This window comes from Ovis aries, chromosome 22 (genome assembly GCF_016772045.2).
Source record: "Ovis aries strain OAR_USU_Benz2616 breed Rambouillet chromosome 22, ARS-UI_Ramb_v3.0, whole genome shotgun sequence".
NCBI classification, from domain to species: domain Eukaryota; kingdom Metazoa; phylum Chordata; class Mammalia; order Artiodactyla; family Bovidae; genus Ovis; species Ovis aries.
This window is the reverse complement of record NC_056075.1, coordinates 22,553,408-22,570,113: the sequence shown is the minus strand read 5'-3', so window position 1 is coordinate 22,570,113 and position 16,706 is coordinate 22,553,408. Positions and strand designations below refer to the sequence as shown.

General features: G+C 55.2%; 2 protein-coding genes across 9 annotated transcripts in view; one reads left to right on the top strand and one right to left on the bottom strand.

Moving 5' to 3' along the window:
- Window positions 1-3,792, bottom strand: part of PPRC1 (PPARG related coactivator 1) — a 27,084-nt gene extending 23,292 nt beyond the window's left edge. For 5 of the 6 annotated variants that reach the window (XM_060404701.1, XM_060404703.1, XM_060404702.1 and 2 more), the window contains exons 1-2: window positions 872-3,792; window positions 362-467 (exon numbers count right to left, since the gene is read on the bottom strand). In XM_060404701.1, the coding sequence (XP_060260684.1) occupies window positions 362-400 (39 nt within the window). In that variant the 5' untranslated portion in view covers window positions 401-467; window positions 872-3,792. Of the gene's footprint in view, window positions 1-361 lie in introns of all 6 variants that reach the window. The other variant, XM_060404700.1, reaches the window with a different exon arrangement.
- Window positions 3,373-16,706, top strand: LDB1 (LIM domain binding 1). Of its 3 annotated transcripts, none has more exons than XM_012102830.4 (11): window positions 3,373-3,815; window positions 11,680-11,782; window positions 11,906-11,950; window positions 12,059-12,134; window positions 12,230-12,332; window positions 12,503-12,675; window positions 13,160-13,282; window positions 13,505-13,588; window positions 13,681-13,804; window positions 14,009-14,151; window positions 14,857-16,706. In XM_012102830.4, exons 1-11 carry the CDS (start codon window positions 3,791-3,793, stop codon window positions 15,085-15,087), a joined length of 1,230 nt encoding a protein of 409 aa, XP_011958220.1. In that variant the 5' UTR covers window positions 3,373-3,790; the 3' UTR covers window positions 15,088-16,706. The 3 variants fall into 3 exon arrangements, with proteins under 3 accessions (XP_011958220.1, XP_004020186.2, XP_011958221.1); XM_004020137.5 differs by having other exon boundaries at window positions 14,009-14,157; XM_012102831.4 differs by lacking the exon at window positions 3,373-3,815 and adding an exon at window positions 8,604-9,191 and having other exon boundaries at window positions 14,009-14,157.

Sequence of the window (16,706 nt, the reverse complement as noted above, 5' to 3'; positions counted from 1 at the left end):
CAATAAATAAACAGAATTTTGTAATATAAAGATGAAAAAATAAAAATACTGGCATGCCACTGAATTATTTATTATTATTATTATTATTATTATTATTTGCCATGCCACATGTGGAATCTCAGTTCCTGGACCAAAGATGGAACTTGTGCCCCCTGCAGTGGAAGCACAGAGTCTTAACCACGGGACTACCAGGGAAGTCCCTGAATAATTCACTTTAAAATGGTTAATTTATGTCATGTGATTTCACCTCAAAAAAAGAAAATACTGGGTGCTCAAATCCATCCATCCAAATCAGCTAAGCCTGCCACCCTCAAGGACCTTGTCATTAAGGACCTTCCATATAGACTCACTGCCTTCCTACCAGGGCTATCTGCCAGGCATCTGTGGGTTCTCCTCTCATCTGTGCAACACAATTTCCAGAGATGCTCCAGTGATGTTTCCCTCTTCTTCCCCAGGTCTTGTCCAAACTAGAAGCAAAGCAGAAAAGAGCACTGGGTCAAGTACTTGTTAGGTGTATGACCTGAGGCAAGTTACTTAACCTCCCTCAGCATGGTTCCTCAAGGAGATGAAACTACTTAATCATCCATTCAACAGTATTTAGATATTTTCTTAAAAGGAACAGGATCAATAGATCAGCTGGAATGGGAGTTGAGAGTGGTATCTTCCCAGAAGAGGTGAAAGTATAACTGAGGTTCAAAGGAGACATTAACTAGTTAGTAGGCAAAGAAGAGGGAGAATGTTTTACAGAAAGTTTGAATTTATTAACCTTTCTGAATCTGTTTTCTTGCTTGTTTAATGGAACACCACTTTCTTCCAAAGGTCATCATGAAAGGTAAATGAGATTTCAGGTGTGAAACACCTAGCACAGTACCTGGCACATAGTGTAAGCTCAACAAATGCTGTTTTTCTTCTTCTCTGCCTTCTGCCTTCCACCTGTGTAGTCTAGAAGGGAACTTTAGGTTCAGAGGAGGCAAAGTCCCCTATAGGGCGGGTTATAAGCCCCTTTGTCCACTCAGGTGATTGGTGATAACCATGGAATCTGGCCAAGCTAGTTGTTTGGAATGAGTGGCCTTAGGGGTGAGTGGTTACAGGATTGTGTGCATCCATCCCTGGTGGCTCAGAGGATAAAGAATCTGCAAAGCGGGAGACCTAGGTTCAATCCCTCGGTCAGAAAGATTCCTGGAGAAGGGAATGGCTACCCACTCCAGTATTCTTGCCTGGAAAATCCCATGGACAGAGGAACCTGTATGCTACAGTCCATTGGGTTGCAAAGAGTTGGACACGACTGAGTGACTAACACACAGGGAGTGAAAGGGGTCAACACAATCCAGCCCACTTCTGAAACTTTTCAAATAACAGATAACCTAAGAAAGCAGAAAGGAGCTAATGTATATCGAGTACTGACTACATGACTGGTATTGGGCTAGACGACTGGGCATACACTGTCTCATTTGATTCTCACCAAGCCAGGGAAACCAAGTAATTTTCTAGTGAGGGGTAAAGCTGGAATTCCAAGTGAGGTATCCAAAATTCCAGGCTAAGGTTATATTGCTTTAGGTTCCCTTTACTCCCTATAGTGCTGACCTCTGCCCTGGGGAATGTGGGGAGGAGGTGGACACAGGCAAGGGATGCTGCCAAGGGAATAACTGTGTAAGTGTGGACAGCTTCATTCACATCCCTTTGCAGGCTTCTATCTGCAACCCCGCCCTGTCCCCCCACCCCCACACACTCTTTGCCCTCCAGAGGGTGGAGATAGGGAAAGCTAGGGGTGGGGGAATCCAATGTGGATGGAATGCTGGAGTTAGTGAGAGGCTGCACTAACAGCTCCCTTCCCCCACCCTCTCCTAAGCACAGGGCAGGGGATACCCATCTCCTGGCTGGTTCTCTTTTCATCCCTAAGACTCTGCATCTGCCCTTAGCTTCACTTCCTGCTCCCTCAGCAAAAGCTAAGGGGTCTCATAAACACTTAAGCCTCCACATCTGTAACCCTCCCCCAGCCAGTCAAACCAGCTGTGCGGACTCTGGGCAGGGGTGCGGGAACCTTCACTATCAATCCCCACCTAAGTAACAAAAGGAAGGAGGACCCACCGCCCAGTCCGAGCCAGAAGCCTAGGAAGGGGACACCGCCCAGGTCCCCAGCACCTACTGCTGGAACTCACTATGAAGCTTAAGGAAAAAGAAGCTAGCAGCTGGGGACCCCCTCCCAGAAGGGAGGGGGCCAACTCTCTCTTCCAGACGGCTCCCCTCCCCTCCCTCCTCCCAGCTAATAGGTATTTCCTGTTTATGAAGCGGCTAAGGCTGAGCTTTTGGGAAGGGGTGGAGATGGAGGCCCCCCCCCACCCCCACTCCAGGCTGTGTTGGGGAATCCTTGAGGAGTGCCTGAAGGTTGGGAGACTCCTCCCTGGGGAAGGAGTGTTCCTCACGGTGACCATCCACATCATCCCACCCCCTCCAACAGAGGCCCCAGCTCCTGCGGGCAGGGGACAATGGAGGGGTCTCCTTCCTGTCCTCCCCAGTCTCCGATGCCCTCAAAAGGAAAGCAGCTTCCAGGAGAAGTTGGGGCGGGAGGGAAGCTGAGACTGGATGGAGAAAGGGGGGAAGGGAGGAGAGCATCTTGACTGATGAGTCAGAGTCTGCAAGGGTAGAGGACGGCCTGCGGACTCCCCTTCCCCAGTCCAACCTGGCGGTCATTCCGCTGCCCCTCTCTTACCAGCAAAACAGATCCCACGCAATTAGGCGAGGGAGGGGGCCAGGACCTCACCTAATTAACCCTTTAGCTCCAGTCCCAACTGGTTTAGCAGGCAAGGTAGGGGTAGTTAATTTAGGTGGGGGGGGGGGGAGATAAATTCAGGGGTTGCTACTCGAATTAAGATAATACTGCTTCCCCCACCCACGTTGTGATGGGGGCGCATAAGCAGGGCTGTCCAGATTAAGATTGGGGTTTCAGCAGAGAGCCTGGATTGGGGGATTGGCAGTCCGGTTTCCCTCCCTGAGCTCGGCCGGGGGTGGATAGAGCTACACCTCACAGCCCACCCTGGCTCCGCCTCCCCTAGTCCTGGCTCCCGCTCCAGCTCCTCTACGCTCCCAACTCGGCGGCGCCCGGAGGACGAACACCCTGCGTGAGGCTTCGCCTCCTCTCCCTCCCCCTCGCCTGCCCTCTCCGGGGTCTCTGCCTCGGTCTCCTTTTTTAAAAACTGCGTCACATGCACGCCGAGCCCGGTGCGCCACCGGCCCCTCGCCGCCAGCCCGCCGTGCGGCGCACGCACGTCGCAGCTCGCTGCGCCCTCGCCCGGGTCACTTTGACACGGCTCTCCCCTCCCACTAGCAGGCAATTAGCATATTAATAAAGCCCGGCCCAGCCCGGTTAGGACTGGAGAGCGGGCGCCTACGAGAGGGAGAGCGAGAGCGAGAGCGAGAAGGAGCGCGAGAGCGAGAGGGGGCGAGCGGCGGCGGCGGCGGCGGCGGCGGCGTTGGCGGCAGGGAGGGCGGCGGGAGCGCACAGACACGCACACGCACACGCGCACACACGGACACACACTCCGGGGACGCACACCCGTGCGCACACACGCAGAAGCAGCTCGCCTTCCTGCCTGGCTTCCTTCCTGTCTGCTCCGCGCCTGACAGGCTCCTCGCTGCAGCCAGGGGCCGCCCGCACCGGGCCGAGGCCGGGCCGGGCCGGCGGCGAGGGCAGCGGGGACCGCGGGCGGCGGCGGCGGCTCATGCCCGGCCTGTCCCCGCGCGGGGCGGGCACCGTGACTCGGCTGGGCCCCCAGCGGCGGGCGATGTGAAGATGTCAGTGGGCTGTGCCTGTCCTGGTGAGTGAGGCGCGCGGCCTCCCGGCCCCTCCCTCCCGAGCCCTCCCTGCAGATCCCTCAATCCTTGTTTGGTGAGAACTTGTGTGGGGGGCGTCGAAGGCATGGCTGTGGTCGGGGGCTGTGAGGGGTGTGTGAGGCCTCAGTTGGGGGAGGGTTTTCACCAACTGTGTAAATGCGCAGCAGCCCAGAGACACGGGTAAAGGGTGCTGGGGGTAGGTTGTGTGTGTGTGTGTGTGTGTGTGTGTTTTTGAGGGGAGGTTAATTAGGGAGGGGTTGGGGGGGCTGAAATTCCCAGAATTCCAGGGTGTCAGCCAATCAGAAGTGAGCCTGGACTTTTGACCCCCCCCCTCAGGTCATCATAGAGTTGTGATTGGCTGGTTTGGGTTGCCCCCCCACCTTTCCTGCTGCCTATGCCCTCTAACATTTTGTGACACCTCCCTCCAGACTGTTTCTGAGGCCTCTTGTTTGCGGGGAGGGATTGAGTGGGGACCATTTTGCCCCTCTCCAAATTATCCTGCCTGTTGCCAGGGGCGGTTGGCCCTCCTGAGAGACCGGAGGGGCGGGGGCGGGGGGGGGGCGGCGCCGATAATTGGGCCCTTGGGTCTGGCATCTCTGCCCTAGTGGGAGGGGGAATGTGACAGCCCCAGGCAAGCTAGGAAATAGAGTGACTTGTGAGGGTTGAGTTGAGGGAAGCGATGCTTGACCCCAAAGAGAGGACTTAGGTTCAGATTCCTGCCTCCCCCCAAACACATCAACTCTTGCCAGTGACAGCTGGGGTCTGAGTTCTTTCCTGGGGAAGAGGAAGACTTATCTACTGCCAAGAGGAAGGAGAGGGGCCATGTGAATGGAGAGGGAGTCTTCAGAGGGCCTCAGAACATGGTTTCTACCCGTCCCCAGGACTCTGGGTTCTTGAATTATCTGCAGAACCCCATCTTGTCCCAGGCAGGAATTAGCTTTCTTTTGAAAGTGAGATATTCCTGAATCTAGCCTGGTTTGGATCCTTTGCCCATTCACATGCCCTGTTCTCTGGGAGGCCCATACCCTACAACTGGAAGCCCCCCTCCCCCTCCAACACAATCCCCAAGGGAAGCTGCCTGTGCGGAAGCTTCCTTGAAAATCATGTGACCCAGGCCAAAGCTGGGCTGGGCTGGGCACACACTTAAAGTGCCTGCTGAGGCTGACGTTTAAGGGGCATGGGGCCCAGAGGGAGGGCTGGTAGAGCCTGAGGATCCTGGAATATCCGGGTGTGGGAACCCCTGGCTCCTGCTGCAGAGGGTGGGGGAGAGGAGGTGGGGGGAAGAGCTTGCCAAGCTAGAATCCTGTCTGGCCCCATCACTGCTCCTCCTATCAGCTCCTCCTATCACACATGTTCTTGTGTGTATTTTCAATTGTCCCATGCTGAGTACCCTGTTCAGACCCATCCATTCTCTGGAGTCCATCCCACGGCCTTGATCATCCATCATCATCCTAAAGGGATGCACAGCTAAAGGGCTAAGTCTTAAATGTTGATTGTTAGTTCCTACAAATAGTGGGCAGGAGGCAAGTCTAGAAGGGTTGTCAGACTAGAGGTAGATGGTTTTGAAGTTGGGTGTGTGGTCCAGTAGGAGAAGGAAGAAAGTTTCCCTCTCAGCCTCTCTGGGAGCAGCATGAGGACAGATGAGGATCTGTGTGTGTGAGGGGGGACAACTTCAGTCAGTGCCCTAAATGGTATGTTCGTTTTGTGTGTCTAGTGATCGGTTGGGGGAGAGGGGGCCTAAGATGGCCAAGAGTGGGGAATCTTTTTCTTGAATGAAAGGAAGTCTTATGATTGATGCCATAAGCCATGGTTGGAGGTTAGTCTTCAAGGAGAACCACTTGGGGAGGGGCATGAGTGTCCTGGGGGTGAGAAATGGTAGGAGTTGGGGTAAGGGAGGGCACCGGGCTTGCATGGGTGTGTGTGAGCACATGGTTGAACTCAGGGACATTGTGGCAGCATGTACAGTCCCAGGCCCAAAGACCACCGCCCCCAACCTGAGCAGCCCTGGGGTGGGGGCTCAGGCGCCCTGGCAGGCGGCCTGCCTGCTGCCTGCCTGCTCGTCTGAGTCTCTCCTTTGTGCTCTGCTGTCTCCCAGCTCCTCCTCCCCCAGCCCAGCAGAGACAGCACATGCCCCACACATGTGACTGAGGAAAGCCAGAGCACACGCAGACCCACACACATGCACACGCAGAAGGAAACACTACAAGATACACACACAGACACACATCTAGCTCCCATAGTGCTCCTGGGGTGCGGAGTAGCTTCTGGGGCTTTGGTCAGGAGCAGGGAGAACCCCTGCTAAGGGGCATCACCCTGGGCAGGGCAGGTTGCTGAAGGGGCCAGGGCCTGTCTGGGGCAGCATGTGGCTCAGAAGGGTTAAGGCTGGGAGGAGTTGGGGGAGGGGAGGAGGCAGCAGTGGTGGCGGCTGGGAGCCAGGAGAGGAGGATGGCAGAGCGCCAGGCCAACGGGAGGCCGGGCACAGACAAAGGAAGGGGGGCAGGCATACTGGAGGCCTGGGTCAGGGAGCCCCAGGGGCCCGGGCAGGGGGCAGTGCTGGTACCTTATCCTGTGGGCTGGGGCGGGCTGCTGCCCTTCAGAATTCCCCCCTCCAGAAGGGGTGCTCTGGCCCTTCCCTCCCTCCTCACCTTTGTCAGTCTTTGCTGCTCCCAGCTTTCTCCCCATCCTACCCCCCACCAATTTTAGAGGCTTCTAACTCTGAGTTACTCTCTTCAGTTGGACCTCTTCTGCCCCTGTGCAAATGGGAGAATTAAGCCAGAACCGAGAGAGGAACAGACTTGCTAGAGAAGGGGAACTAGGAGAGGGCCTGTTTTGAATGATATGCCAGAGTCTAGGGGCCCTTCTCCCTGAAATTTGAAGAGGCAGACTGGGTGGGGATTCAGAGCTCTGAACTGGAGGCAGAAACCAGAGCACACAGCATGTCCTGTCCCTGAGGAGACAGTCATTTGGGGCCTGGAGTGACCACTTGGATGGGACAGGCAGTAGGGATGGCTGCAGTGCCCCATGGCTGGGCTTGTGTGAGTGGGATTAGAACCAGGGTTCCAGCCTCGGGCCCTCCCGTCTCACTGTAATCTGTCCACGTTAGGATAATATTTGACCCTGAGTGCTATTAGACTCTCTTAAGGTACTGCCTTGTGAATGCATTTTGGAAAATTTAAAGGCATGAAACAAATGACAAGAATTGTCCTGTCAGAGAGGGAGGAATGTAGTTATCCTAGAGTTGGGCTGTAAATTTGGGAATCAGGGCAACTATCTCAAGTCCTGGTGGTAGGCACTATGATAGTAGGCATTCTGGCTGAATTGTATAGTTTTCAGTATGTTTATGAAAGCCAGAGTGTATCATATGGCCAGGCCATGAGGGAGCATGGTGTGCAGATTTCAAAGAGGGTGGGGTTAGTCCCTGGGTAGCAAATGGTCAGGGTGTGTGTAGCAGTCTGTCAAAGGTTCAGGAGGTATGATGCAATTTTGGGGTGTGTCTTGGGGATGGGGGCATGCGTGTCACAAGCCCCAGTGTGTATGGAAGTCAGTGTCTGACATAGACTATGTGTGTGTGTGTTTCTTAGGTTTGGGTTTATTTGAAGTATATCATGGTTGAAGTGTATATCAGGTACTGATTTATGTGAAAGTGAGATGGGTTGTTTATGTATGGAGGATGTTCACAGAGCCAGGTGCAATAATATTGTTACTGCACAGTCAACTGGTGTGTATGCCATGAGAAATCCTGTTGTGGGACTGTGTGTTAATATGCTTGTGGGTTAGAAAATAGAAAGCTGAGAATCAAATTGCAAAGTAGTAAGAAGTCCTTACTGCCTCCCCCCCACACACATACTGGGTGTGTGTGTGTTTGTGTGTGTGTATGTCTGTGTGTGTGTGTGTGTGTGTGTGTGTGTGTGTGTGTGTGTCTCTGTGTCTGTCTGTCTGTCTCTTGGGATTCCCCCCTTGCTTTGGAGAACAGGTCCTACCCTGGCAACCATATACCTTTTTTGTCCCTGGGGCATAGGGAGAGGACTCAGCAGCAGACTGGACCCTTTCTGGGGACCCTTAAATGGGCAAATTTGCCTTCCTTGGCTCTTAACAGAGCCCCTTTCCCCTGTACCCACGTGTCTCTGGTATGGTGGTGGTGATGATGTTCGGTGGGGGAAAAGGGCCTCCCTCTGCGAAGGCAGATCTATTTGGAACTTAGCTGGGTTGGGGGTGGGGCAGGGAACCTGGAGTGTCCCCCTCTCTCCAATCAGTGTTTACAGGCTGAAGTCTGAGTGTGTGTCTGTCAAAAATAACCCCCTGCAGCCTCCCCCCAGCTGCTGTGGGATTTCACCAGCCAAGAGTGGCTGCCCAGGCCAGCCTCCAGCCTGAAAGATCACTGAGGAGAGGAAGAGAGATTTGGGGGATGTTTCGGAGGAGGCTGTTAGAAAATACTGGGAATCTCCAGAGAGGAGAGTGCCCTCCTCCATCCTTGCCTGTGGCTTTAGCTCCCCAGCTCACCCCTGAGCACCCCTGCTTGGGGCTTAAGGGCGGCATTCCTGTTCCCGGTCCCAAAAGGTCTCCCCTCCATCCAGGTCTCTCCGGACCCAGTCTGTTCCGTCTCCATCTCTCCGTCCCGTCCCCTGTCTCTCCCAGTCTGTCTCTCTTTTGTTTTTCTCAGCAGTCCTCCCTGCCTGCCTCACTCGCTCTCTCCCTCCCTCTTCCTCCTGCCTCGCAGGGAGGGGGGCGGGGCCGGTGGGGGCAGCTCCACCCTCCGCCCGCCCTGGGGCCTCATTCTGAGAGCGGCTCGGGGAGAGCGAGCGGGGAGGGAGGGAGAGAAAGGGAGAGAAGGAAGGGAGCCGGCGGGTGCTGCGTGTGTCTGTGCGTGTGCGGTGCGAGTGTGAGTGAGTGTGAGTGCCGGGCCCTGCCTCTGCTGGTGCCCCGCCGGAGGGGCCTGCTGGCCTGGGGAGGGCGGGCGGGCTGCTTGGAGGCAGAGGCAGAGGCATAGGCGGGGAGAGCAGAGGAGGAGGAGGAGGAGGAGGAAAGAGCGGAGCAGCCATTGTTGAGGGAAACCTTGCAAACAAAGAAGGCTCCGGACTCCCCGCGGCCCCCCGCCCCCCAGGCCGGCCCCCTGGCCCCCGGTCCCTGGCCCAGTGGCCATTGTAACTTTCCCCCGGGGCTGTGGCCGCCGCGGGGCGGGCTGAGGCCGTGCGTGAGAGTCTTTGTGCAGCCCGCGGAGTGGAGCTCGCAGCCAGGCCTGCCCGTCCCACTCGGGACATGAGTGGCTGAAGTTGGCCCCCCCTCAGGCCTCACCCCAGCCAGGGCCCCTCTGGGCTCCCAGCTGCCCCCCGCACCTCTCCTGGTCCCCTCAGTTCTCCCAGGTAAGTCTGGGCACCCTGCAAGCCTGTTGGGGGTGGGTGGAAGTCCTGGGTCTGGTCCCGGCCTGGGAGAGAGATGCCCCACCTCACAGGCCAGAGCTCTCCATCCTGCTGACCTGTGGTCAGCCCCCAAAGGGAGGAGGCCTGCCCTCAGGTCAGTCCGGTTACCATGGAAATGCCCAGCTGGAGATGCCCCCCTAAGGCCACAGGATGCTGCTTCCATTCAGAGAAAACTTTACTAGTTCTGGGCTCTTTCTCTCTCTCCCCCTCCCTAAAGGCTCCCAGGTTGCCAGAGATGGGAGCCAGGGTTCTGCCTGACTCCAACCCCTCACCCCCACCCCCATGTTGCTACCTCTACCCCTGCTCCGGGGACAGGCAGCAACAGGGACAGATGGTCTGGGTGATGTTCCCTCCCCTCCTCTTCTCACTCCCAAGCCCTGTGCTGGGGCTACTGGGAGTTGCTGTGGCTCTGGAGAGATGCTGAGTTTTATTTGTGTCCATTCACTGGATGTGTAAATAGAGGCCCCTGAGCTTTGGGCTTTAGCTCTGCAGAACTGTTACCCAGCCCCAGGCAATGTGCCTGTCATTTCTCTAGTGAGAAACTGAAGCTCTGAAACTTTTTCCAGAGTTAGAGAGGAACCCTAGTGTCTTGCCTCTCATCTTTCTAGGATCTTGAGGTGACACTCAGAGTGGGCCTGAAACCAAGGAGCAGGGCAGTAATGGTTTTGGGAAAAGGAGGGCCTAGGTAGAGGATGAGGGCCAGGTCTCCTAATCTAGACTGTTGGGTGTATTCCCCAGGCATGGTTTCTGGAGGGCAACGTGAGCTTTGACTTCTTACGTGGCCTTATCTGTCTTTGGAGTGGCGGGGACTTGGGACTGGGTGGGACTGTCTCTTTCCCGAGGACATATGCTGCTCAGTCAGTTCTGACTGACTTGTGAAGGCTGTGTGTTGTACTGGGAGCCTGTGGATGTGACACCTGAGAGCTCAAGTGTGGGGCGAGGGCCTGTTGCAGGCACCGTGATCCTGCCTGGGGCTGCTGGGTTCCAGGCCTTGGTAGGCATGTTGGGGCGAGCTGAGGGTGGAAGCCTGCTAGGCAGGATGAGACACACGCGTGTGCAGGTACACACAGGCTCTGAGTTTTGGCACCTTCGGGGACCGTGTAGGATAGGCCCCTCTGGGACCCTCCTATGGCCCATGTTGTAAGGAGGGGACCCAGGGGAGAGAATTACATGGCACATGTTGGCACAGGGTCTTCCTTTGTCTCTCCCCCCACCAAGAAACAGAATAGATTTTTGTATCAGAATTAGAGATTCGGCTCAGATACAGCCGATACAGCCAATTCACCCACCCTTCCAAATGCAATCAAGTTTGTGGGACATGAGGAAGCAGCAGTGGCTAGGACTTCGCTCCTCCTGTCTGGTGGGGAGGGGGAAAATGGCATTTCAGGGGCCCCTGGCTGGCACCCAACTATGAATATAACACTTCTTCCAGTCAGGTAGTGGTAGAGCAGGAAACTCTGTGCTGCGGGCGAGGTGGAGTGGGGACACCTGTGCACAGGCATAGCTAAACGCCAGCAGAGACCCTGTCCAGTTACCACTTGCCTCCAAACTGAGCTCCTGAAACCTGGGTTCCTTCCCAGGGGCTTCTTCTCTGTTTGTGAGGAGAGTGGGATCTATTGGAGGCCCATCTACCTCCACTGCAAGTCTAAGGAAAGAAAAGGGGTTGAGGCTTTGGGTTTCAGGTTTGTAGACAATACTAGACCATGGTAGGTGTGGGGGAGGGGCCGGGCTGATAAGGGAGTGGCCGTTGGTGGGAGAGGCAGAAGGCCCAACTGGTTATCTAGTGGGCGGCACCCAGCAGGCATCCCCCCCCCTTATCGTTTTATCCCCTGCCCTCCTGAGACCCTGGGGTTGGAGAAGGAGCAGCGAGTTGGCAAAATCCCCCTTCACCCTCTCCCAGCTTGGTCTCCAGAGTTCAGTAGTGGGGTAGAACTACCATAGAATATGGGACTCAGAAGAATAGGCTCAAGTCCTGGTTCTGCTAGTTAGCAACTCGGCAAGTCCCTTTGAGCTTTTATTAGGCTCATTTGTAAAATGGGAATGTTAGAGTCACTTCGGCTGCCACACAGGGTTGTGGTAATGATTACACAAAATAATGTAGATGAAAAGGGAGTTTATCAAAAATTTTAGATTCTGATGTTTGTATATTTATCCTCTGGTATTGACATTTCTTCCCATTTTCAATTCTGTCGTCCAGGGCTCAGCCACATGAAGAAATAGGCTCTTGAGTATTAGGACTGAGAACTTCTAGTTTGTAAAACAAAATTGGAGCCAGATTTAGAAGGTGGGATAGGTGCTCCCTGGGATAATCTCCCTTTCACAGTGTACTCGGGTGCTCCAGAAGACCAGTTCCTGTGCATACAGTCTTAACAGCCTTCCAGGAGCACTCCCAAGAGGGACTCGGGGGACCCCATCTTTGTTTCCCTTCTAGGTTGTTCGTCAAAGTCATTCAAGCTGTACTCACCGAAGGAGCCCCCGAACGGCAACGCCTTCCCCCCGTTCCATCCCGGCACCATGCTAGATCGGGATGTGGGGTGAGTTTCTTTTCTACTTCCTGTCCTTTCCCCATATGGCATCCTGCCTGAAAGGGGGATGGAGTGACACCCCCAAATAATTCCTGTCTTCTACCCATTCTCATAGCCTTTTCCCTTTCACAGCCCAACTCCCATGTACCCGCCTACATACTTGGAGCCTGGGATTGGGTAAGTGGAGTCCAGTGGGGAGGTTGGTTCTCTACATCACAGAGGTGAAGGCAGAGGTTGGGGGGGGACAGTCTGCTCCTCCTGACCTCCCTTCTTCATTTCCCCCAGGAGGCACACACCATATGGCAACCAAACTGACTACAGAATATTCGAGCTTAACAAACGGCTTCAAAACTGGACAGAGGTATAGGCAGGGGAAAGGAGCTGGGAGGGAGAAGGCCATCTGGGCATCCCTGTGCCACATCTGCTGATACACGCACCCCTCCCTATGCTCCTTAGGAGTGTGACAATCTCTGGTGGGATGCTTTCACAACTGAGTTCTTTGAGGATGATGCCATGTTAACCATCACTTTCTGCCTGGAGGATGGACCAAAGAGATACAGTGAGTGGCCTCTGGGGGTCCTGCCAGTTCTGCTATAAAAGTATACACCTCCTGTGTCCAAAGATGTGGGGCTGGGTGTTTGTCCCAGGGGATCTGTCCTGACAGGGATGTTATCTGCCTGACCACCTCTGAGAGTCTTCTGTTCTGAAGAGTTTGTCCCACCTCTACAGCCATTGGCCGGACCCTGATCCCGCGCTACTTCCGCAGCATCTTTGAGGGGGGTGCTACAGAGCTCTACTACGTGCTTAAGCATCCCAAGGAGGCATTCCACAGCAACTTCGTTTCCCTTGACTGCGACCAGGGCAGCATGGTGACCCAGCACGGCAAACCCATGTTCACCCAGGTCAGCACCCAGTTGGATGTGAAACACTGAAGGACCTAAGTTTGATTCCTCTACTGGTTCCCCAGAATGTACTTGGCTGTTCCCCAGGGAAGTGGCAAGATACGCAGGGCAAGCAGGCATGCTGCAGTTTTCAGCAGACATGTATTGAGTTTGTAGGTGACAGTATTTTTGGGTCACAGGGGGACACAAGTGAACACAAGCCTGTCCTCATGGGGCTTATAGTAGACGAGTGTTTCACTGGCTACATGAGGAGAGGACAAGGATCTATTAGCATTTCTGCTTTGCGTGTGTGTGTGTGTGTGTGTGTGTGTTTATGGACTGGATTGGCGGGTGTGTGAGGAGATGGTCTGTGTCAGTTGTGCACACCCAAATTTATGTTCAGGTGGCAGGAGTGTGTGCAATGGGAGAGTCATGAGGAAATGGGAACAAGTATACTTTTGGGTGTGTGGGGAGATGGGCAGACTCGTGACAAGCTTGTTTCCAGGTATGTGTGGAGGGCCGGTTGTACCTGGAGTTCATGTTTGATGACATGATGCGGATAAAGACGTGGCACTTCAGCATCCGGCAGCACCGAGAGCTTATCCCCCGGAGCATCCTTGCCATGCATGTGAGTTATAGGCAGGACCTAAGACACCAGGGGGCAGGTGGGCAGCAGAAAGGGTAGAACCTGGTCTGCTGTGTTTCCTGCCATGGCCCTAGACAGGGTTGAAATTTATCCATCTGAGAAGTGAATTTTTATATAGTAGCTCCTTCTCTGTCCAGAGTGTCACGAAGCTCAGGTGACTGGGCAGGTAAGCAGGTGATAGTATTCTTACCTTTCTTTTCCCAGGCCCAGGACCCCCAGATGTTAGATCAGCTCTCCAAAAACATCACCCGTTGTGGGCTGTCCAATTCCACTCTCAACTACCTCCGAGTGAGTCTCTGATCACCTGGTTTCTGCCCCATCCCATTTGGTCTCCGCTTCACGCCTGTCCCCTGACAAGCCACCAACTGGTCTCCCCCCAGCTCTGTGTGATACTCGAGCCCATGCAGGAGCTTATGTCCCGCCACAAGACCTACAGCCTCAGCCCCCGCGACTGCCTCAAGACCTGCCTCTTCCAGAAGTGGCAGCGCATGGTAGCGCCCCCCGGTGAGTGCCTTGCACCTGCACCTGCTCTTTCCAGGATGTGATGCTGCTCCCCAAGGCTGTATCTCTTAACGCCTCACGCAGCCCTTTCCTTGCTCCTGGGTCTGCAAGATTGGGATCAGGGTAGGCTCAGGCTCCTTGGGAGCCAGATTGGGGAACAGGGAGCCCCGGGCCCTACCCTACCTGAGTCTCCTTTCCCCGGCACAGCGGAGCCTGCACGGCAGCAGCCCAGCAAACGGCGGAAACGGAAGATGTCCGGGGGCAGCACCATGAGCTCAGGGGGCGGCAACACCAACAACAGCAACAGCAAGAAGAAAAGCCCAGCCAGCACCTTCGCCCTCTCCAGCCAGGTACCTGTAAGCATCTCGGCTTTCTTCTCTCTTCTGGGCTGCCCCACTGCTGACCCCTGACTCTTGACCCTGTCCCACCCTGAGCTCACTAGCACACGTAGAAGCAAAGACAAGACAGTTTTTCCCAAGGGGGACAGTCTGAGAGTCCTTGTCAGTCATATGCATGGCTGTGATCACATAGACTCAGACATAGCAACATAGAACACAAAGGGATGGACACAGCCATGGGGACGTCTGGACATAAAGGATAAACAGTTTAGGGGCACACAGACCACCAGAGAGACACATGCTGACAGAAGGACACACAGACTTAAATGCGTGTGAATCCAGCATACACACATGCACGTGCACACAGTCCCCCCACTGGTGTTTTTGATCTGCTCCCTCTCACATGTGGACAGAAGTTTAGGAGCCCCCTAAAATGTTGGAGAGATGGATTAGGGAGCTGGTGGAGTAGATCGACTTCTCCCAGAATCCAGTGGATGTGGGTTAAAGGCTGTGATGCTTTGCAGTCTTTCAGTGGGAAGTATTAGAAGTATTCCAGGGGCTGAGAGTGTCAGAGGAGATGGGGTTGTAAACTGGGATATGAGCGGGTGGGTGGGGGTTGAGTTTCCTGGGTGGGTACTGGGGCTCTGGGGGAATCTGCTGCCCTGGGCTGGGCGAGCCCCTGCCCCGATTATGTTTGGGGACCTCCGCCACTCTCAGGATGTGATGGTGGTGGGGGAGCCCACCCTGATGGGCGGGGAGTTCGGGGACGAGGACGAGAGGCTCATCACCCGGCTGGAGAACACCCAGTTTGACGCGGCCAACGGCATTGACGACGAGGACAGCTTTAACAACTCCCCTGCCCTGGGCGCCAACAGCCCCTGGAACAGCAAGCCTCCATCCAGCCAAGAGAGCAAATCGGAGAACCCCACGTCACAGGCCTCCCAGTAAAGGCCCCACCACAGCCACCCAGCGCTCTGCCTGCCTGCCCCACCCCTCGCAGCCCCAGGGAGCAGAAGACAGAATGAAGAGACTGAGCATCTGAAATGGGCAGCCTCATCCACCCGCTTCAGGGAGGAACTGGACTCACTGGGGGCAGGTGCCAAGATTTGTCCCCCAGTGGCCCTGGGACTGGCCTCTGCAGAGCCTTTTGGGGGAAGGGGGCCCTCATGTGGATGCCTCCGTGGACCCTGGGCCTCTGAGAAATGTCCTGACCACCCCCCCAACCCCCTGCCCAGGGCATTTGCCTCCATCCTCACCCCAGGTTCTGGGTACCCCCATCCTCCTGACTCTACCCCCTTCAAGCCCAGGGTTGTCTACACCCACAGCCCTTAGGGACTTAAAGTCGTGGGGCTTGGTTGAATGCCCCTTCCCCAAACCTTCCCTTTAGGTGGCTGGTAATAGAGGGGTAAAGCTCTGGACTCCTCCCTTCTGCCACCTATCCCAGCTCCAAGTTTTTTAAAAAATAATATTATTAAAAATGTTAAGTTTAAAAAAAAAAATCAGTCCTGTCCCCCCTCTTCCCCTTATTAAAGGTCCAGCTACCTCCCTTCGCCTGGCAGATGGGGAGCTTAGAGCCCATGTGGAGGAAGGGGGCTGTGCATTACCACTTGATCACAGTTTGAGAGCTTCAGACCAAGGAGACACTTTGCCATCTCTCTTCCCTTCTCCTCTGGGGTGACGAGTGGGGAAGGCATGCCGTGGGGCAGGGGGCCATTGATGGCCTCACCTGTGTGACAAGCCCCTGCTGTTGTCTCTGTCTCCCTCCTCTAGGACTCTGGCCTGCCCTCCTAGTGCTTGTGACCCTCTCTCCCAGCCCCCACCCCCTCCCTCCACGGTGTGTATATTCTTCACAAGCCCTCCACTAGAGCAGCTGTCTGCATGGGGGAGGGGGAGGCTCCCTCCCTTGGGAGTGTGGAGGGAAGGGAACAGCCTTGTTTGTTACTGTGTTTTTTTGTTTTGTCTCAGTTGGGCAGGCATCGGGGTAGAGGAGGGGGTTCATCTACTCTCTAGTACTCTCCTTTCCCACCTCCTCAAACTGCATATCTAGTCCTCCTCTGCCCTTCAGAGGGGTAGGAGCCACTGAGGGTGTCCCCAGCTCTAAGCCCACCAGGGAGCAATAGGCTTTTGTCCTCCAGCTGAAGTAAAGGCTCTTCATCTCCCAATATCTCCTCCCTCCCCTTCTTCACAGAAGGACAGGGGAGGCAGCCAGGATCCTCAGCTCTGTCTCACAATTGGATGGATGTGTGGAGGCTCCGGGCCCAGGGTGAGGCCAAGAGCAGGGTCCCAGGCATCTGGGCCCAGCTCTGGCTTCGCTGCCTTCTCCTGTGGCCAGTTCCAGAAGTGTTAGCACCACCTCTCCCCACTCTTCCTTCTGGATTTGGGGCCCCACACATCCTGTTTCCTCCACTGCAGCTGCCACTATTGGAAGGGTGTTGTGTCAGGAGCTGAGGGAAGGGGTAGGGAAGATGGATGTCCCACCCCAACTGTAATGCCCCCTTTTTTTTTTGGGGGGGGGGGCCATTTGAGTCATGTATGGTATCGATCAATAAAGAGACTTTTTGGTTTGA